The following is a 23,680-nucleotide window of genomic DNA, read 5'->3' as shown; positions in this document are numbered from 1 at the left end:
AAAAATTCAAAATTCACATATTGCATTTCTTCCTATCATAGTTCCATAGCTAAGACACTTAGTGGCACTAGCAGAATTGAAAATGAACATGAGGACTGACGAGCAAATCAGATTACTTTAGAAAGAGTGCAGTCTATATGTCCGATCTCTAAATAACAAGAAACGAGAAATTGCATTGTGATTTCTGTGACAATACCTGCATCAGCAGGTACTGTGCATCAGCAACAAGAAAAAAACTAGCTGTGATGACTTTAAAACATCTCCATGCTTCATTCTCTCTTAGGGTGTATTTCTGCATATGCACTTCATGTGAAACCTACAATCTGTTTCAAGCCCAAGCTCCCTCACAGGCAGACAGACAGGTATGCAACACCTTTCAAAGGCTCTACTAACAACTATGCCATTGTGAATTTATTACATGGAGAGCCTCAAAATTTATCCTTCCTCTAAACCTTCTCTTTTCCCACTTCAAGACAATGGTTAGAGTCCATGGGCAAGATGGAGAGACCCCTGTGATCTCTCCTTCTGACATAAAAGGAGCTTCACTGATAAAATCTACACTCTAGTAAGTTTATCATTTTAGATAAAGTATATTCCTAATAGTTGGCTTCCTACAAGAATACTGGGAGGTACACAAGGAAAATTAGACCATGCACAGATTATAAAGAGGTTAACAAGAATAACCATAATGTGTCTTTAAAACAGATTTATTCTGAAAACTTGAAGAATTGCATGACTTTTAAAACACTCAAATCAAATAAGTTCACATCTTTCTCCTCACAGTTACTGAAAGTTTCAAAATTCACCAGCATTCCAGTGAGAATAAAGTGTGTCACTTTCTACAATTAGTTTTAACAGTATTTATAATTATGTCCTCACCCTATCTGGCAAGGAACAAAATTGCTTTTTCAAAGCAACTCTAGCACTTTGCACTGCTTGCTGCCTCTCAGTTCCACAGCTTGACATAAATGTCCCATGTGCTCCTCCTTGTACAAAAAAAAGTCTTTCAGGTTACTAGCATAATAATCAAGACATTAAAATCAACAGACTGAAACTTTTCATAAAACTGTTTTTCAAACAAGACATCCAGGACTTTCATGGGTAGAGTGTCAGAATACATCCATAAACTCCAAGCCACTGCTCAATAACCAGCTCCAAGACTGAGAGTTCAGAACCTGATACAAGTTACAGTCCACTCTGTCACAACAACTGGCATAAACAAATAGTGGGTTAGCCAAAAAAAAACCTCCACGACCTTTGTTTAAACACAATGATCTAATATAAAATACTACAGGGGTGTTACTTGCCTTCTTGTTCTTGAGAATCTCCACTTCTAAGGTTTTCTCTAGAACCATGAAAGTGGGAATATTTTTAAGTGTTAAAGTTGAAACACTTGCAAAATCATATGACTGTAAAAAGTAGTTTTTTTGAAAAAGCAAATAAGTGGCATGCAATAAAATTAGGAGAACCATTGAATCTAGCTTGCTAGAAAAGCCAGACCTGAATCACAGTATATGCTGGACATAGCATGGGGCATAGTCTTTTTGAGGATCAGAATCGTTCTAAAGTAAAAGAAATACAATCACATTCATATTTTGTGGCTGGGATACACATATTAAATTTATCTCTTCAAAAGACCCTTGAAAAGGGTCATACTTTCTGCTGCCATCTCTCAAAAATCCAGTGGCAAATCAGCAATGAGAAAAACAGATGTAATCTTTTTTTTCCCCTTAAAAATATTTATTTAAAATGCAATTTTGTTTAAGTAGAAAGATTCTAGAAATCTCTGCATTTAACTTCTCAGATCAGGCAACATTCTTACAGAACACTCAAATAAAAAAAAAAACATATATATATACACACACACTGTACGTCATAACTGGCATTGCCTCTGTTACAGTACTACTACACAGAAAGGGAAAATCTTTCAACAAACTATAAAGTTTGATTCCTGCAGTTTTCTTTCCATAAAACTGTGTAATAAGTGCTAAGTTTTGCTGGGTTTATATGTAAGTTTTGCCATTTTTATACAGTGATTCTTTAACAGTTGTGGTAGCTGTGGTGATGTCAGTTATAATAAGGAATAACAGATGGGCTGGAATGAAGAACAAAGTATTTTCAAGCACCTGGATAGCTAAAAAATTCAATGAGGCAAGTTTTATTTTGATTCCACCTACTATTACCATCTATGTGGTTGCACTTTTACACTTTATATACTTAATTCAACTACAATATTTCTCCATGTTTTTTCCAGATAAATTCAATTCCTGTAATTCCTGTTGCCTTTCTACTGTTTGGAGAGCCTAGCTACATAAAGTACATCCATCCAACCACCCAACATACTACAGTTCTGTGCCAGAAAAAAAGTTTTAATTTCAAATTCATATTTGGACCAGGCCAATACTTTCTCACTAACAAATTGATTGCAGTTTTTTATATTCTTTTAAAAATATTGGAAGCTAAAATTTCATTAAAGCACATTTTTCAACCAATGACTATACAACAGAATTGTGAACTACAATTTTTTGATTCACCTACCATATTTAAATTAAACTCATCAGACTGTTGGGCTACATATATGAGTTCAAATCTGGGAATTAATCCTGTGTCAAAACAAAGAATTTAAACCCTTTTGTATGTTCTCTTCTTTAAGGAGACAGGTTGCTGATTTGGAGACTTTTTATATAATTTTATTCAGATAAAGTGCCATGAAGTCACAAGCATGTTAATTATGTCAGGTTGAAGCTGACATAATTAGCGTACACACAAGTCTTGTTCTATGAAGCCCTGAACAACAGTCTACAGGGACTTTAAACCTCATTAGACCAGTAAGTATACAAACCATGCACTTCTTACCAACCATTCTAATATTATGGAATATTGATAAATCAGAAGATCCCAAGGGAGCATTGTATTAAACATTTTCAAAAAGGAAAGAAGGTGATTCTCCCCATTCACTGCACTAACTGTAAAACTCTTTATTGTTTGGTGTTGTGGGAAAGATGGGGTTTGTTTTAAATGCAAAAAACACAATTAATATCTCTCTCAGCAGAGCGTTCCCCTTCAAAATTCAGACTGGTGGACACTCCTGAAATGCAACAGCATATGTCATTTGGCTTATGCTTCAAGTGCATTGGAGGTGGTGTAGTGACAATCTCCGTCTCAGTCACCAGTAATTCTCAGTCTTGCAGTCAAGCTGCAGACTGAGGAGCAAAGACTGGATAGGAACAGACTATTGTAACACACAGAAAGGTACTAAGTCATAAAACCCACCCAACCCTTCCTCACATACTCTTTCACACCCAGGGTTAAAGCATTTGAAATTTTTCTGCAGGCACTCATCATTTTAGTGAATTATTTTTAGCAAAGTTGGAGTAAAATGATAACTCATATACATCAAGAAACTATTGCTTTAGTAAATTAGAAGTCACTGTCTTTAAAACTAACTTGTATGTTAAAATATTGTAAAATACTGTTTTGCAATGCACCTGTGCAATTGTAACACACGTGGGGATATCCTGAGATAGGAAAGTTCAGTAACCATGGCTATCAGCACCACATGAGATAATAAGTGTTTGAATACTGCACTAACATGATTACATGGAAAATTAAATTTCAGTCCCTTCATTAGTCAAATAGTCTCTGCTTCTTTATTATTTATGCAAGGGGAGAAACTCATACAAGAACAACATTACAAATTCTAGATGCAATGATTCACTTTATTTTCTCTTATAAGTAGTAAGAAAATTGGACACTATTATAGCAACTTAAAATCAGTTAAAATTTTCAGTGATTCAGTAAGCTGCAGTATTTCCTGCATCTCAGCCTATACAACGCAACTTTAAAGTAATAAATTTTAGTTCTCTAATTAAATTCTAATTCTGCATATGTAAAAAAAATAACACCAATAGCCTATGGGTAGCTGGTTTTAAGAGATGGCTGATTAATATGTTACTATCTGACACAGTCATAACAGGTTCATGGTTTACGTACCAATGTTAGGGGTTCAGGTACGACCCCAACAGTCGAGACTGCAGTGATCATACTTGGAAAAGCAGTACTGGCAATTTGCAGACAGAAACCACTTCTTGATTGCAAACTGAGCAAAACAGAATCAGTGGTGATTCTGTGGGACTCTATGATACATTTATGGGATCACTGTTCCAAAGGCAGACTTGAAGTTCATAAAGAGCTGAAGTGTGGATAAAGCTTGCTAAGTAACCCTGCTTGTCATCCTGACCATATAAAATCTACTTTATTTCCTGACTTTTCAACGGTTACGTTTGTTTAAAAAAGAAAATCTATTTTTTTCCCCATCTCAAATAATGAAAATCTATTTACTAGCTTAACTCAAGCCAAAAGGTTGACTGCTGGAAATCTAATACTTTAAGAAACTCAGAAATTCTAATTCTTCGGAGGTGATAAATTACTTTGGCATAAAAAACCCTTTCCAGACTTCTTTATATTTCCTCTTCAGAAAACACACTGTTCCACTAACAAGTAAAATTATATTTATCTGCCATATAAATGAAAGTGAAAGCAAATATTCTAGCTGCTTTCATCAACTTGTCCATACCTGTCAACCCCAGGTAATAAAAGCAACTTCATATTTTACAAGGTACACACATCATTATGTGGTTTATTCTTTTCAAGAATCTTTCTTCCATGAAGAACAGTCTTGCTTTACAGATATAGAGGTGGATACAAATGATCACAAAATAAAATTGGTTACTGTATTCCAGTTCCCAGATGTAGCTCCTAAAAACAAGAGGCAGTACATATGCAAAGAATCCAACTACCTACAGACAAGTACTAGAGAATCACAGAATATGCTGAGTTGGAAGGGGCCCAAAAGGATCACTGAGTCCAACTCCTGGCCCTGCACAGGACAACAATGTGCACAACTGACTCTATATAAAGCCACAAGTTTTAAAATAATGGGTCAAAAAATGTGGGAAATTAAATCACAATTTGCCATATTCAGAACAGGTGACTTACCCCAAAACACAAACCCACAAACCTTTGCCTCACTACACTACTTTTGGGTATTACTAACCAAATTCTAATGTGGCTGAAAGGAAAAATGTCCTTCCTTCAACCATTATGTTTGCTGATAAACTGGTGCCTAAAGTACTAAGAGTCCCCAGTATAATAGAGACAAAATAAATGTATTTCCCACAACACATCCCCTAAATTCTGAGGATGGTTTCCTTTTAGAAAAACTGTGCCTGCTGATAAATTCCACATGAAATCAACATTTTTTTGCCATATGGATTTCACCAAACTTAATTTCTTTGTGGACAGTCAAAAGCACAAATAAACAAAATTAGAGACATTTTGAAACACTGATCTGAAGAAAAGAGGTATTTAAGCAAGTTTGCATTTCATTTTAAAAGAAAAAAAATCAGGCTACCTTTTGGCATTCACAGGCTTATCAGATATAACTTGAAGACTACAGAAACAAAACCAAGAAATAAAGTGGAGAATAGTGAACTTTAAAAATGTTCAGAAGAAAAAAAAAAATTCCCAATTTAAAGGCTTCATACATTCCTATGGCAAAACACAGTTCATAACTTAGGAGTAATCAAAACAGAAACCCCTTTCCTGAGACTACATCCAAGCTCTAAACATGTGTATATATTCTTCTCTATCTATGTGTCTAAACTCAAGTCAGACTGGCATTTCAGACGTTTGTGACAGAAATATCCCAGAGGCTGGCAACACAAGCTATTTTGCTTCAGACCGAAGGCACCTTAACACAATGTTCTAGTTTCAGGCCAAGGACAGAGTAATTAATATTCAGTGCAATCAGTCAGCCATTAAAAGATGTACTCTTTGAAACAGCTCTGCCAAGAGTCAAATAAATATAAAGTAGTTGTCTAGGTATTATAATCTACTCCAAGGACCTTTTATGGTCAAGCACATGGAGACAGAATAATTCAGATAGAGAAAAAAACTATTACGTGTGATGGGCTCATAAAAAGTGAGAAGATAAAGAGACAGAAAGAGAGAGAAATCTTAACACATCTCAGGAAGCATCAATCAGTGACAAATTCGTAGTATTTATAATCTGTAAGTGCAAGAGATACTGCTTATGAAATCTCCTTTGTAAAGGAGATGTGGAGGTACAAAGTAGGTCTAAGAAAAGAGGTCTCTCATGAAACAGAAAAATGGAGACTCAAGGGCAGGAAAATAGGGAATGGACTTCAAAGACAATTCTCTTTGTACTGCTGCGTACAACTACTATTCCAACACTGAAATTTTGAGCAGAGTAGGAATTCTTGTCTTTCCTTTGTGTAACTTTCCTAGATTTCAGCTGTTTCAGCTGAAGCATATGGACAGTTTCTCTTCAAACCACTCTAGAAAGGTTTGGGAGGGGCTGTTTGTGGATTTGTTGGGAGGATGTTTGGAGGTTTTTAATCAACCCAAGCAGAACACCTAAACCATTTTCTTCAAGAGTTTCAGCTTCATTGAGAACTTGTTTGCACAGTCAAAACTTGAATGATAGCAACCCAAGGCATGCAAAAATATAACTGTTCAAGCAGGATTATCCATGGGAAGAAAAAATTGTGCTGAGACAGAGACCGAAGCAGTTCAAATTAATTGTCAGTGTAAGTGGTTACACTTCTGAAGCAATCCAGGCAGTGTGAAGTACGTAGGAGTCCCCTTGACATTGAAAATATGTCAGAAACAGTAACTAAAATACATTAGCAGAACCAGAATATAAACTTCCAACAAAATAAGGGACAAATTCTATAATAATTACAAGAACTGAACTTCCAGTTCAGTGACTAGTTGTAGAGATATTAAGGGAAAACTCAGAATAAGATAAGCACTCAAAATTTTGCCTGCAGTTCAAATTTCTGATGACAAGCTTTTGAAGCAAGTTTTCAACATCCTGACAGAGAGTATTCAGGTTTTAAGAGAAGGCAAAAATGTGTAATTTAACAGCTTAAAAGCAAAGAAACACCTAAAAATGCAGTTCTAGGTAACCGCTTCTCCTTGATTCTATTTTTTCTTCCATGTTTCAGAGAATTTGGTGGAAATCAAGCAGTTTGTACTGGAATTTAATTTCAAATGTTGTAGTATATTATTATCTTTTTCTACATACTGGTAATAGAGAAATATGTATTACACATTATTTTAAGGGGCATACACTGGAATCACAAGCTGCTTTTTGTGAGGCAATCACTACTCCTGCTCCAATGGATTTACATAAAATATCTTCTAATAGTGTTTTTCTTATTCAGAAAGCTAGAAGTAACAGACATTAGAAGTAAAAGACATCATGCCAAATACAAATAAACATGTATGAACTGTAGAGACAACTGTTTCAGAATGCTCCACCCACCTTTTTAAGTATTATTGCAATAAAAGTGAAGAAAGTAATATATTGGCATATATCATATTTAAGGTACTTCAATCTTTCAGCAGTGTAAGATTAACAACTTCATGCTTATTAAAGTCCTTAATATTATTTATGTTACAGTAGTGCTGTGCTCAGAGGCCTCAACTAAGACTGAGGTCTCTCTTGAGTACAAGAATATCACTATCACATTGACTCACAAAGAATTCCCTTTCAAAATACTAAAAAAAAACCCACCAAAAAAAAAAATACATATGCCCTACTTAAGCCAAATTACTATCTCTACAGGCTTTACTACAGTTTTTGCTGTTTAGCTCTTTTTTTTTTTTTTAATGTCAGAAGGAAGTACAAGCATACTGCATATTTTCCAATAGACAGGTAAAAGTATAGCTCAGAAACACACAGCCCTCTTCCTGCCTTTCAGGCCATTGGGGACAGGCATACAGATTTTCCTTCATTCATCAGTACCCGTATGAAAAAGTTTGCTTAACTAGATTGCTGCCTCTCTACCTGCTAAAAAACACAACCCCAAGTCAAACCCTGGCATCCATAGGCCTGTGGGAATTCTGAATCTAACTAGCAAATTGAGCTGGGACAGATTTTAGACTCTCAGATTTCTCCCTAATATCAAACTGAGTGTTGAACTTCACAGGGAACAGGCAGAAGCTGCATAAACATTTCAGACACATTATTGAAACAGATGGTTCGATATAAAGGGTTCCCAAACAAGTAATTGTATATACGAATATTAGAGCAATCTGCTCTTGTAAACATCAGTGTTTTGTTTTTTTTCAAATTCTTGCGATTCAAATATTTTTTCCATACTTCAAAAATTATACTGCATAATCAACTTCTGGGTATACCAAATGGCCCATTGAGACTGTTCATTATATTTCACCTGTTAAGACTTGTTTGTTGGATGAAAGCCAGCCCAGCTCTCTCCTAAAAAAATAAATTATGAATTTTTTTTTTTAATTTGGTATCTATTAGTAACAAACAAAACACAATCATCCCTCAGATTACTCTGCACAACTCAGTAAAGCCAGTTGGTCAGATGTTCTATTTCCATTTGTCTGGAGGTAAAATGCTTGACTTATGAACAAATGTTTAGCAATCCAGTGTATGTTGGCCCAGCAGCCACCAGCCTGTTGAGGATCAGAAGATCTATGTGACAAGGACACTCCTACTGCATCCCCGATGGTCATAGGCACTGAGCAGACAGCACCCAGCCCAGCTCTGGGGACACACAGTACAGGCAGAAATTGGCGTGTACAAACACACTGGCTGAACCTTTCTGTGGTTTGCTTATTTCAGTGACAGTCCCAGCACAAGTTAGAAACATGTCCTACCTTCTCTTTGCCCAATCCTCCACCACCCAACCACTTTTCCCCTGATCTGTCTCATGCTTCTTTTAGAAAAAGTTTTGGTCTAGTGCAGTGCAGCCCTCAGCAATTTACACATTCCTTTATTTCCATAATTTAACACTGGATTTTAATAATCGGTTTTAACTAATCATCTCTGGAATGCATATGCTCTTAAATGCTTAATGAAGAACAGATTTTCAGTGAGTTTCCTTATTTTCCTGTCTCAGGGAAGGATCTTGCCAGACTGTACAATCACGCTTTTCATTCTTTTCAAAAAGAAGCTACTGGGCTGGAGCTGAGACTCCAGGTTCAAACTTCACTCAAAGAAAGAAAAAATAGAAAACCTAAAGCACAGTAGAGCAATTCTAGTATTGTTCTAGCATACATTCAAGCATCATAAAGCTATCTCAGGACATGCACTCATTAATGAAATGAACATTTTACAAAACAAAGGAAAAAAACTTAGAATTTTCCTTTTAAAACTTACCTCAGAACTGTTTGCTAGGAACTAGACACAGATTACACAACCAGAGATTAATCTAAGTAAAAAGTAAACTTTAACAAGCTACTTACTGAAAATTTGCTACTTTTACTGATACAGGAATGCAGGGAATTTGAGTGGCCCATTTCAATGTAACATCTTGATAAACATTCAACATTTTATTGTGGTTTGCAATTAAAGTGTTTATTGTTCCTTCTCGCACTGTTCAAAGATAAAAAAACAATTTTAGGATTAAAGGTTTTTCAAAAGCCAGTACTTTTCTTTATAGTTATGTTTTCTTTTATTTTTAATCCATTAATTGTTAAAAATTAATTTAGTATAAAGCATCCAAAGTTAGGAGAGTTACATCAACACAACCAAGGACATATGTGATTAATTATGGATACCAATTTCAATTGCATATTTCACAATACATGCCACAAATTTCTAAGGTTCTGGCCAGCCATGTTTGGTAACTTAAAACATGACAAAGACTCATAATGACCATGTTGGCATGCCAGGATAGATATGACAAAATACACATTGATTAAATAGCTGCTATTTACACACCATTCATTAATTATTCAACTTGTGAATACCAATTAAATGTGCATGCATTTGCAGGGTTTATTTATAGTATAATTCAAATCAGAAAGTATAAAATGTGAAGATTGCCAAGATCAAATTTCTAAATATTAAAATTTTAAGTTCAAAAGGAGACATACTGTCAAAAATTTATGAGATCATTTTTGAAATATTAAAAGCGAATAGGTGTTAATAGTCTATAATTCGAACCAAGTATTTAACCAAGATGTTTCCACCAATGTAATAACAGTAAATTTTGAGAATCTGTAAATATTAGAAGGTCATAAATCAAAAGGTCCTCAAACACTAGTTTACTCTTCCAAAGACTGTCATTCCTCTGTGTTTGTTGCTTTGATAGCCTGGACACCAGACAAGCATCTCAATTTGGTGATAAGAAAATATTTAGATCCTAAAAATGATGACACTTCACAAGAAGTAACATTTGAAAATAAACCTACCTCATTCAAAAAGAGAGCTCCAAATTCTATGATTCTACAGATCATAGACTCATAGATTCATAGAATGTCCTGGGTTAGAAGGGACCGTAAAGATCATCTAGTCCCAGTTCCCACTAACATGGGCAGGGACATCTCCCATTAGACCAGGTCACTCAAGGCCTTATCCAACCCGGCTTTCAACACTGCCAGCACTGGGAAAACCTGTTCGTGTCACACCACCCTCACAGTCAAGAATTTCTTCCTAATATCTAACCTGAATGCCTTGGGCAGGGACACCTTCCACTAGACCAGGTTGCACAATGCCCCATCCAACCTCCTTATTCAGAAAAATATACTTATTCAGTGGTTAAAAAAAAAAGTGACTAAGCTAAAGTTAAATCTTTCTTTTACAAACCTGAACAGTAAGGGATGAAGCAACTTGGACTGTAATCAAGCTTCTTCATGAATCGTATTTGCCCATTATCCTTCAGGCAAAAGAAGTTTCTCTCACCAAGCACAAAAACAGAAGAAACTCCCTGATTAAATGAAGCGACACATATATCCAGTGCTTGCTCTCCGATGTTTAAAACCCAATCCACCTTCAAAAGAAAAAGCATGCTCCAGAAACCAAATGACAACTGCATATTAAAGACAAACTTTGAGAAGGCTCAGAACTAATCAAATAATATATCATTAACCTAGATAGAAAAGCAAAATCAAGGTCCTTTTATGGATAAGAATTATCTTCTTATTCTGAGGGCAGTCAATAACTTTCCTAAACATGACTCAAGCAGAAAAACCACCATATTTTGAATTGTTGGCTATGCAGTTCAGTTAAGTACATTTAGAATTTAAAATACACATCCCACTCAAAATGGAAATGCTTTATACTTTAACTAATGAATCCAAGAATATATATTTAGAATAATTTTCATCTACCTCTGTACACATCCTTGGTTGTTAAGGACAAGGACAGAAAGCAAGAGGTGACAACTGATTCTACCAATATATGTAAATGGAAAACTAGACAAATGTTTTAGGTGTGCAAGCCAATATTTATGCTTGCAGCCACTCATGTACACCCTTTAATCTGGAGCATGCTGGTGTCTGTCGGTTTGTTTACTTCTCCAACTATGTACATTGATATAATAAACAACTACTTAGAAATCCTGCCTCACCTGTCTTTAAACAATACTACTGCTTATTGACACATTTCATTGGTTTATTTCTTCAGCTCCTCTGAGAAATTTCAACTAAACACACATGCAAAAAATGCTTTTGACTTTTGCCAAGCTGGTTAAAAAGAAATTTAGAATTTTGAGGTAAAAATATATCAAAGTCCAAGTGTCAGCACTTCCTATATGAACAACATCAATTATTTTGCTGAAAGAGCAATAGAATGTGTCAGCAAATATCCTGGCATATCTGATATATGAAACTGGAAGTGCTATCTTAAAAGTTAAAGGGGAAAAACCAAGCTTATTACGTTTGTTTCCAAGCATGCTTCACATTTTAGATTTAAAAAAACTGTTTCATTTGCAGTCTATCTGATGAAGTCTCCAGGTTTTTCCTTTATAAATTGCCTTCTCCTACTTCTATATGTAGGATTCAGCCTATGTGTATTTGAAAAATTCTACAATTAGTGGATGGAAGATGCTCTCCCAATATTTTACTGTTGCACCTGAAATATGATGAATCTAGCATTTTATATATGCAGTATATTTAGAAGACAAGCAACTCTACTGCAGGACCACAAAGAATTAAATTCTCTTCCTCTTAAGAAAAGGCAGCTCAAATATTAAACAAATTAGTGACAGAGACCTCAAGAAGACTATTGAGTCCACAGGTTCTTGACAAGAAGAGTTTACAACACTATTTATGGAAACATTTAACTGAGAATTTTTCTCTAAGTACAAAGGATTCCCTAAGGAGAATGAGATTCATTTTCTACAATACAAAGTCACAATCAGACTACATTTTAAAACATAAGCAATAATGCAGGTAATACCTATTTATCTGTTTTACTACATTGTAGGTTCTGCAATACAATGATTGCCCTGGAAACAGTTATTTCCACTGCAGTTGTATTTCTTTTCTCATTAGAACAACAGCAAGTTTTAAGGCCCAGCCTAAAGCAACTGAGGCCCAAAGAAACCTTAATAGAAATCTACTGGAGTCTTTCCACAGCCTTTAGCAGCACTTGGATCAGGTCCTTTGTCAGCAGACAATGTTTCCATTCGTTACTTAGCGTCAGCCATTTCAATATGTGTGCAGTGTCCATACAGGGTATGTAAAATAAACGGGTTTTACCACAAGCTTTTTTCCAGAACTGAGTTTTCGCTGTTCTGTGTCATGTCTTTCATCAGCATCTGTCGCAAATGCCAGCACTTGGTATCTGTTACAGGCAGTTTAAAAATATTTTTAAAAAATTATAACTTTGTAGTTACCTCTACATTAAGTAAAAAAAAAATATAATTATCATGAGTATACATACACAGTAAAATAACAGCCTAAAAGGATGGTTGGAAAGCCTACTGCAACACGTCTACCGTCAGCAAGGATGTTAAGACTAGTATCAGTGTAGGATAGCAGCTAAGTGTAAAGGTGGAAAAAGTGTAAAAGTGTAAAACAAGCATTTCTATTCAGATTTTATGTGGAGTTAAAATAAATTCAATAATCTAAATATTAGTAGATAGAAGTACAGACCACAAAGATAGAAGAAACAAATTATCAAATGGTGAAATTGGAACTCCAACAGAAAAATTTATTTTTCTTGCTCTCATTAAGCTTTCAAAAATTCAGAAATACAATCTGCTCTATCTAATAGTGAAACTTACAAGCTCCTTCATTAAGTACACTAAAGTGGCTCCAATATAAGAGACCACAGTAAACTGAAATTAGTAGGTGGCACATTTACAAAAAGTTGAAAGGTTTGGGGTGGTTTTATTATTTTTAACTGCCAACAGACCATACTAAGAAAAATTGGCAATGAAGACATTTGAACAAACAAAATCAACTGCCATAAAAGCTCTGCACATCTATCTGTCCTCTTTACAACTATGCAGTCCTCAGTGTTCAAACTGCATCCTAATTGATTCTTCTGTCACTCTTTCCTGAATTTGTGCTGGTATTATAACTCACTGACCTACCCCATTTCCAGTGTATGCAAACAGATAACCTGTGGAATACTGAAGGTTTCTACATTACTGAAATAAACAATAGAATAAGACCCAATTTAAACTTATCCAAAAAGACAGCATTTAATTCTTGAAGTCATGGAGTACCATCAGGTCCTAAGCTTAAAGCAACACATTCCTGAATGTTCCAATTCAATCTAAAATAGCAGTACATATTTTTCTTCATTGTCAAAGTTGAAGATTTAAAATTATGACAACAATATTCTTCATATTTCATGCATTCATTGTGATGCAGCAAAAGGACAAGGCGTAATGGCCATATATTAAACCACAAGAAGTTCCACCTCAACATCAGGAAAAACTTCTTTACATTGAGGGAGGTAGAGCAGCAGAACAGGCTGACCAGCGAGTCATAGAGTCTCCCTCCCTGGAGACAGTTACAGCCTAACTGGATATTCCTGTGTCACCTGCTCGAGGTGACCCTGGTTTTGGCAGGGGGCTTGCACTAGATGATCTCCAGAGGTCCCTTCCAAACCTAACTAGCCAGTGATTCTCTGCTTGCTACTGAAGGATTTTAGTTTTTAAAATTGTTTTAATTATAAAGGTAAACTGTGCACTTGGAGTAAAAAATCTAATTGTTTAAGGTGAATGCTATGACCCATTTAATAATACTGAGAGAGCTCCTTTTAGTAGAACTAGGATGTCTTTAACTGCCCTCTGTATGAATGAATTTACTTCCCTTTTCCAGTTTAACACATTTATAAAAGAAGTTGCAGATTCACAGTATCTCTGAATAAGCTGACTTGGAAAGGAACCAGAAGGATCCTGACCTAACAAAATTTTCTCTTTGCATTGAGGGAGGTAGAGCAGCCGAACAGGCTGACTGGGGGTGGGGGGTGAAGTAATGGATTATCCCTCCCTGGAGAAAACTTTTTCTGCTAAAAACACTAGATAGAACTGTTGTAATTTTTATTCAGTAAGAATAACCTCTCCTTAGTATATCTGTTTCCTTAACTTTAAAATTATTACTTAAGTCTTTTCTAATGTCCTAATATTTCAGACACACACTAGAGATTAGTTCCATTAGTGTCCTAACATTTGACACTAAAGACCAATAACCAAGTGAAAAATTCCTTTAAAACTATATCCCTACAGTAAGGATGGCACACTTTTGATTTAGTAACAGACTGATGAATAACTGTAGCCACATTTTTTGTAAAGATCAAGAATCTGAACATAATTTAAACATATGAGATGTTAACTTTAAAGGAAAAAAATGTTTCTTTATTCCTTGACAACATTAATAGATTACATTACATAATTTTGTTCTAATATTGCATTCGAATTTAAATTCTAAATTCCTAGGAAAAGTACAAATTTTCTATTAAATTACTTTTACTTGCAACACATATATCCTTTCTAGTTTTAAGAAAACAATACATGATGTCTATAATCTGATTAATCTTAGGAAGCAAAATAAAAAGAATATTGCTTGAGAACTATAGGCAACAGAACACGGTAGTGTGATAAAGCATTGTGTTCAACTAACACTCCCTGGATTAGAGTCCCACGGCATTATTTATAAAAATAGGCATTCTTGTTTTCTTTAATATGCATGATTACTTCTGAAAAAAATCCTTAAGGTAGTTGTTCATTCCCTCAGCCTCATGAGATTCCTCTGAATGCCTGCCCTATATAACCTTTTTATATTGGCCACTTCCAAAAATGTGACACAGTCCTTGAATTTCAGGATGCATTGTCGTATCCAGGATGAAGATGTTAAAGAAATACTGGTTCCAGTATCATCATCATTCATCTTTGACTGCTGGTTAGAACTGTGAACAATTATTGCTCTGTAAGACTGACACTTTTTCATCCATTTTAAGGGGGGTGGATTTTTGTCATCACAGGTAGTAGCTCTGCCCCAAACACTACCCCACCCCAATTTACTGCTAGGAATAGAGATTCAATTACCATAATTCTAGTCCTCTGTGAGAACAAGGGTTTGTAACAGGGAAATATCTTGTTTGAGAAAAGCTTCACAGCAGACATCCACCACTATGTCCCACTGCTCAAGCATCCATCTAATTCTAAACAGATGGATACTTGATAAACTCTCAACACAGTGGCTGCATCGAGAGCCCCAAGGATTCAAGCTGCTCCTCCACAGTAAACACAAATGCCCCCTTGTCTGTCTTTCAAAATCGTCCACATTCTCTTTGTTATTCTCTATTAGGTTTGTGTATGGTTGACCTTATGATACATAGTCCCCATGCTTAGAGGAAGTGGAAAAGTCTTGCACTTTCCATATTGCTCTATTTTTCTAAATGTTGAACCCATAAATTTTATATGGTCACAAACTAAAACAGCTCATAACAGTTTCATCCATGCTCCAATGCTGAAAGCACATACTGGACTGAACTGGAGCAAGGAAAAAACCTGCCACTTGCGAGCAACTGAGCCTTGATAAACCAGTAGACTTACTACCTTTATAAAAATAAAATAGGACCATAAAGTCCTCAGGACTCACAGCACACTTTCTTCTATGACTGTACTGAGACAGTAATCACTTAGCAACATATAACATCTTTCCTGAAACTACTTACTTTTGGATACTCCAATAAAGGTATTAAAAATTAAACAAGATTACTTTCAATGTGCTCTCCTAGTAAATGATACCACCAAAGTACACTATAATTACCGAACATAAACACGTACTTGTAACTCTCAACCTGCTGACAAGAAGACACTGTAATGAAAGAGTCTGTGCGAGAGCTGTAAGCCAAAGGACCAGGCAGAAGAAAACCAGGTAAAAACCGGCCAAAAGCGTAACTTTCTTGTTCAAACAACATGAGCATCCCATCCATGGACTGTATGCAGATCAAATCTCGACCTAAGGGAAGCAATAGAAAGAAATAAAAAGGACACAAAGCAACGTTATTTGTGTAGTTTTAATAGTAAAACTGTGAGTAAATTAAAATTGTACTCATAAGTAATCCTAACAAAAGTAAATTTTCATTTATGGGAGTGTTTACTACGAGGAAAAACACTAAATATTCCAACCTCAATAAAGGCTTACTTTCTAAAATAAACAAACTAGATTGTAGGAGAATAACATTCAGAACACATTTTTTAAAAAAAGCAGCAAGATACTTTATTTCAAAACAAAATTCCTAAGCATCTAACTATTACAATTTCAGTTTAAAGAAATGTTTCAATATTCCCAAAACAAATTATTCTGGTTCCTAAATGCTTCCATACCTTACAAGCAGTCATAACAACTGTGGTTTAAAATAACCAATTTCAATTCTTTCAAGTCTACTTAAGCAACATAACAGAAAGGCCCACAAATATGTATTGTTGTGAAAATAATAGAATGGTAATGTCTTCCATGTTTTACATTCACATTTTTTGTCTTTAAGAAAAGAAAAAAAAAGAAGTCCAACTCTGTATTACCAGCAAGTCTAAAAAATATTAAATAAAAAAATGCAGCTTGGAGTAAATTACTTCAAGCCTCATGCATTATTCAGCAGCCATAAGACATGACAAAAGACATGGCTTATCATGCCTCAAGTACAGCAATCTAAATTCAAAGTCTCATTGGGAAGATTTCTGAGATCAGAAGCTGATTATATTTGCACTTCATATGCAAGGGTAAAAATTCGTACAAACAGTAGTTTTTAGGCATTCAAAGAGAGCTATCTAACACTTTCTGAAGCTGATTAATCTCTCCTGAATTCAGAGATAAGCTCTTACCTTGCAAATACTACATGAAATATTCAAATGTCTATTGCCTATTCCAATGTAATTCAAAACATCTATTCACCTTGATTAAAATACCCTATTTTGTCTAAGGAATGATTCTGTATGCATGAACAACCCAAATAAATTCTCTGTTCACCAAGTTCCACCCTCAATCCTTTAATAAGTTTTCAAACATAGGAACATGAAGCAAAACAAAAATAGACTAAAGCTTCATTCTTACAGTTCCATAAAGGTAACAAAAGTCAAAGAAATATTCAATATCTGAAATGCAACAAATGTACAGTGCAAAACATTGTTCATCTCCACTGTGATTTTTCATAGAAACCTTAACTACTTAAAAATAAATAGTGTAAAAGGCCAGAAAGTACATTGCATTACTTGTCCTTGTGATTGAAATACACAATAAAAATTCAGTTTAGGGTAAAAACAAGAAAAAAAACAAAGATAAAGCAGCAGGGTCCATCCCACTTCCTTCATCTCTTTTTGAGATTTTCCCATTTTCTAAAAAGTAAGATCTACCATCCTTTTGTTCCAGATTCTGCATATAATTCATAACATATCATAAACCCTGTTACAAATAACAAACGTGATAAGCAGGACACTTGAAAGTGTAATTCAGATTGTTCATTTGGTTGAGGCAAAGTTGAATCTCAGTCTCTAGTGAAAAGACAAGAGCGAGACAGACTCTTCTCTGTGCCATCCACTTACAGGAATAGCGAATGCCCTTACTACCACAGAAACATTATCTATTTTCTAATATAATTAGATTTCAGGTACTCCTGATTATACTGATAGTAGTAAGAAAACTGTCTCTTAGATAACTGCTGACCAAAATCTTTAGGATTTAAGCTTGTCTAAAATATACAATTAAGTTGTTGATTTCTACTCTTCTGATGAAAACCATAACAGATACAATTGATAGGAAGTGATAATCTAGTGGACATATTACAACTCAAATAACAGAAAAAAGTAAAAGTCATTACAAACGTTGAGATTCCTGCTTAAGTACCAAATAGTAATAGCTCTGTTCTTCTCTGTATTATAAGTATCAATCTTCTTACAAATTCCATAACATCATGAAAGTGATGAAGTGAAGTACTACAGCACTTCCTGGAATATATATGAAGCTACATGTCATGTGAAACATGGAAGCATTCATCTTTAGCGTCCATAATCGAAATCACACAAAAATATCATTGTTAAAATCTCTCCTGTTTACACAGTAGTGGTACAACTGAATATGGCATGACATCACAAGTTCTTTAGAGTAATGATCTGCAAGCACACTGTAGTACTGAACTGTACATGTCTAAAGAAACAGAGGCATGAGACTGAATCAGGAATCTCTATTCTGGCTTTTAAAAGCACAGCAGCACTTATTAATATACCCACCACTATGCTCATCATATTTGTGTTGTTCCTACTTGCTAATTTTCAAATCTGGATTTTAACTAGCTTGCACCAGTGCTTCAAAATCCAGTTAGCCAAACATGTAAAGCATAATTAAAGAGAAGTAAATTGTGTATGAACTCTTATTTCCCACTTTTCATAGGTCAACTTATTTCCTTCAGCCATTTGTTTTTAATGTGTGTCTAGTGAATGGAGTTGTTACATTTCACTTTGAGAAATGCAGTCCTCCAAAGACTCAACCAGAAATGTCCATTTCAAAAAAGCTTATTGCAGGCAGTTTGCCTTGCCAGTGACACATTTATAAAGTGAAAATATAAATCACAGTGTTTTCTGCATATCAGATGGTGTCACTTAGTATACTCTACATAGCTTCAGCAGCTCATATCTCAAGAGAAATGTCCCCTTACCAGAAAGTGCTACTTTTAAGCACAAGCTACTGTTGTTTTGTAGTTTTGTTATGAAAAATAAATTCAGGATATGAATATATTTACATCACACTTTTAAGCCACAATGTATTTTTAGAGCTAATGCAAAGACAAAATGAGAGGCAGGTGGTAGTTCTTTGAAATAAGCTTCTAATTAAAGCTATTTTGGAACCCAAGTTTTTTTGCATGTTAATGATTTCCTGTACTCTGAGCTTCCCCTCTGGCACCAAATCATTTTCATAGAATGTACATTATGTAATCACAGAGCCTGAGCACCACATGAAATCAGGCAATGAAAACTGCAGTGGGATAAATTTGAAATCATTAAAAACTTCATAAAATTACAGAGTTAGGAAGATGTCAGCAGAGAAAACTTTAACTGCCTTCAAAGGTAATCAAATGCCTCACTAAAAAAGCCCCATGTGGAAGGAAGCATCAATGAAATAAAATTAAAAGATAAACTGGCATTTACAACACACTCAGGAGCCTAAGAGCCCTTAAATTATACATAGGAAATGCTTTCCTAATATGATTTAAAAGTAATCAATGAAGTGACACACATAAACTATATTCTCCCACACAGGAAGACAAGTTCCTGTCCTGACTTGAAACAAGAAAGTATGTTTACCTTTTCCTTCATCACTGAAATTTGCCCCTGAAATTTCTTACAGCATAGGGAACACAGACTTCTCCAGTTCAAACACATTTTGGAAACTTGCTGCTGAGAGTCGCTCCTTTAGTAAAGCAGATCTAGGGCAACTGTGATAAAAACTTCAGGGATCAGGTCTGACAAATGAAAAATCCATTTGAAAATAACTTGAGCAGTTCTTAAAACAATGCATGCCTAGTAAAAGGCAAGTCTTGCATTACCTCCCTAACCCAGTGCATGAAGCACGTGTCAGTGTATATGCAGAAAGAAGTCTGAATTTACCAGCATAACTACAGAAAGGATCAAAGTTCAGGACTTCAGCTGTGGCCATTCATCCTAGTCCAGAGGATCTGACTGCCAATACCGTGAACACAAGCAAAGAAGAAAATTGCCCTGCATCACTCAGTGTTAATGCAAGTACCCATCCCACCTGATGCACAAAGTGCACACACATTCCAGCTGACACGAGTGCTTTTCTGCTGGAATTGAAAAATCACTCCAATGGGAAGGAAATAAAAATAGAGTAGTGGATTGGAAGAACTTTAGGAGAAACTAAGGAAAGTGTTTAAAGAAAAAATTAAGTCCTTGCTTTATTGATGTTAGCTTGAATTATTTCTTAAACCCTTCTGGATATTAAAGCATTGCAGTAAATCATATTCCTAAGTCCCAAAGCAAAAGATGCTCTCTCTGTAACAGCCCTCTCTGTAAGGAGCCTCCCTGGTCAAGTTATAGTAAAGCATGGAGTCAAAGTTGCCACAAGGAAAAAAAGTCATTGCTTGTCTCACCTGTCATAATGAATTCTAACCTCTTAGAAATTTCTGCCTGCCATAAAACATAAGGAGGATTTCAGATGGAAATAGACTTTTGAACTATTGAAGCATCTCAAAGGCAATCAGCCCTCATTCACACTATTAATCCCTTAAGAGACTTGTGATATACTCCTTTGTTCTTGATTCAAGACTTACCACAGAAGATGACATAGTTAAATTATGTTACTAGAGAATGATCCCTTCAAATCTCTATTAACCTGAGGTGGTGGAAGCATCCTTAGAAAAAACACTAGTATGGTTCAAAAGAGTAGGATAGACCAGCTTGCAGTATAAAGATTCCAAAGTATCATAGCTGCAACATCCAACATACTAAAATTCCTACTGAAAGAAACATAGTATTTGGCACTGTGTACACATGACAGACTGTAGTACAAAAATTTGTTTATTACAATCTCTATATTAAGTGAATTTTTTTTCTACAATTAAAAGTGAATATTTCCATCTCAGTAAAAATGTTCAGGCAGCTGTGAAAGCAGCGTCACTCCAAGTTGCTCTCTTTTTCAATGCAGAAGATTAACTATAGACAGCATAAATAGAGGAGGTCTTGAAAATGACTGTATGCCGTGATGTAGCCTGAATAATGACAATTCACAAAGAGATGGTAAAAGTCTTCTCCTTAAATTCTGTTTGTTGCCACAACTTGTTCAGTAACTACTTTTCAGACCCTAGCAGCTGCAGAAATCTTCTAAGAGCCTCACATTCATACAGACATTACAACACTGGCATACACTTTTTCTAAAGTAAGTAGGAGAAATTCCAGTCTGTGAACTTTCTGCTCTCACCTGAAAATATACACCTATCATACATTCTATAAATATTACAGAACAACTTACTGAACTGGCAATCTCCCACAAACAAGTACTGTCACCAGTAGCCCTTCAAAATCAATTACACTTGACTGAATAGTTCCGCACATGGATGTTTTTAGAGAATCATAAATCAACAACAGACCTTCCACTGAGTTAAGCTGAAGTTGAATACATGCTCTATTTTTCAATATTTTTGGTACTTTCAAAAGGTATCAGTAAGATCATAAATCACCTTCCTCAAATACATCTATCAACTTTAAAATTCCATTTTAAAAATACCTGAAAACTTACAATGAAACAGAACTATATGATCCCACTGTTAAAACCCAGTGAAATTCCCTATCTTTTCTTCTACTTCTCCTCTTATAGATTCCTTAGACTAAGAAGCTTCATGACTACTAAGCACTTCTGAAGTACTTTGATGCATAAATCTCTGTCTCGGGGAGGATGATGAGTAAATCGAGCTTATGGGTTAGGAATAAAGCACAAACTACTAAGGATGACAGTATTGTGGGTGATTGCTACAGGCTGAAAGTAGCCTCACAGTCACAGACCCTGGTTTTCATGGAGAACTTCAACCACCTGGACATCTGCTGGAGGAACCACACAGTAAGGCATAAACAACCCAGCAGGTTCTTGGAAGGCACTGACAATAACTTTCTGGGACTGGTGGTGAAGAAGCCTGCTAGGAAAGGTGTGCTTCTGGACCCTTACTACCAAACACAGAATGTATGGTTAGAGATGTGAAGGTTGGGGGCAGCTTTAGCTACAGTGACCAAGAGACCATTAGTATCCTGTGAGGAAGAAGCAGGTCAGTGAATAGGATCACAACAATGGACTTCAGAGGAATTAACTTTGGCCTCTTCAGAGACCTTCTTGAAGAATCCCAGGGAAACATGCCCTAGAGGAAAAAGAGGTCCAAGGCAGCTGGTCCAAGCAGTTTTGTGGAGAAGGACCTGGGTGAAACAAGCAAGATGTCCACGAGCCAGCAGTGTGCCCTTATGGCCAAAAATACTGATGGTATCCTGGGATGCATCAGGAAGAGCACTGCCAGCAGGCTGAGGCAGGTGAGCCTACCCCTCTACTCAGCCCTGGTAAGGACACATCTGGAGTGCTGTGTCCAGCTCTGGGATCCCCAGTACAAGAGAGACATGGAGCTCCTACAGCAGGTCCAGGGGACAGCAAAAAGGATGACCTCAAAGATGAGGTCATCTCTCCTATAAGGACAGGCTGAGGGAGCTGAGCCTGTTTAGCTTCAGGAAGATGACTGAGAGGAACCCTCGTCAACATATATGAGTAAGTATCTGAAGGGAGAGTGTCAAGAGGATGGACTGAGACACTTCCCAGTGATGCCAAGCAATAGGATGAGAGGCAATGGGCAGAAACTGATGTACATGAGAAGTTCCACCTAAACACGAGGAAAAACTTCTTTACTGTGAAGCTGTGGCTAAGCACTGGACCAGTCTACCCAGAGGGATTGTGGAGTCTCCCTCTCTGGAAATATTCAAAAGCCATCTGGACATCTAGGGACAAGCAGGGTTTGTGGACTAGATGACCTCCAGGGGTACCTTCCAACTTTTCCCCTTCTGTGTGATTATTTACTAATTTTTTGAGCTAAAGAATTGTTAAAAATATGTACTGAAGAATGATCTCCCAAATAACTGCATTCACATCCAAAGAACCCATTGAGAATATTTCTAATGAAGTCAGATGGTCAGAAGCTTACAACACAAAAGTGACGGTTTACTGTACAGAGCATTAGATGAAATTCCAATATATCTTCAAAAAGTTTCAAATATACCCTAAAAATTTTGAAATAAACAGCTTGACTTAATTTGCTAAAAAACACCAATGAAACACAGCCATTTTTCACATTCAAGTAATTTGTCTATATATATACTAGGCTAGCAACCAACATACAGAAAAGGTTAACTCTTACTTTGTGGTCAAATGAGTCAGTGAATTACATCTCTATCAAAAAAATCACCATGCTATTAGTTTCTTTCTTGGCAATCTCAGAAAAGACATCACAGGAACAATTTGTTATCCTGTATTTTTAGACAGTTGGAAACACACTGAGAACACTCAAATGAGGAGTTGGCTGTAAAGAGGCTGATCACTGATGGGGGCCAGCAGGGCATCAGTCAGTGGGTGGTGAGCAACTGTACTGTGCCTTATTTGTTTTTGTTGGGTTTTATTTCTCTCTTCTTTTTATTACTATTATTATCATACTTTATTTAAAATTTTGAACTATTCTTGTCTCAACCCACAGATTTTACCTTTTTCTGATTCACTTCCCCAGTCCACCAGGGTGAAGTGGGAGAAAGTGAGTGAGCAGTTGTGTGGTACTTAGGGACTAAGCTACCACAATGATGTAGCAGAGTGATTTTTGATAGGAACAATTCGCACCAAAACAAAATTA

General features: G+C 35.8%; 1 protein-coding gene across 7 annotated transcripts in view; it reads right to left on the bottom strand.

Moving 5' to 3' along the window:
- Window positions 1–23,680, bottom strand: part of BBS9 (Bardet-Biedl syndrome 9) — a 291,335-nt gene that overhangs the window by 247,536 nt on the left and 20,119 nt on the right. For 6 of the 7 annotated variants that reach the window (XM_085573314.1, XM_085573315.1, XM_021553255.4 and 3 more), the window contains exons 6-9: window positions 16,089–16,263; window positions 12,544–12,628; window positions 10,649–10,832; window positions 9,304–9,433 (exon numbers count right to left, since the gene is read on the bottom strand). In XM_085573314.1, the coding sequence (XP_085429440.1) occupies window positions 9,304–9,433; window positions 10,649–10,832; window positions 12,544–12,628; window positions 16,089–16,263 (574 nt within the window). The remainder of the gene's footprint in view (window positions 1–9,303; window positions 9,434–10,648; window positions 10,833–12,543; window positions 12,629–16,088; window positions 16,264–23,680) is intronic. The other variant, XM_085573316.1, reaches the window with a different exon arrangement.

The sequence above is a fragment of the Lonchura striata genome, chromosome 2, assembly GCF_050655825.1.
Source record: "Lonchura striata isolate lonStrDom1 chromosome 2, ASM5065582v1, whole genome shotgun sequence".
Taxonomy (NCBI): domain Eukaryota; kingdom Metazoa; phylum Chordata; class Aves; order Passeriformes; family Estrildidae; genus Lonchura; species Lonchura striata.
This window is presented reverse-complemented; position numbering and strand designations above follow the sequence as displayed.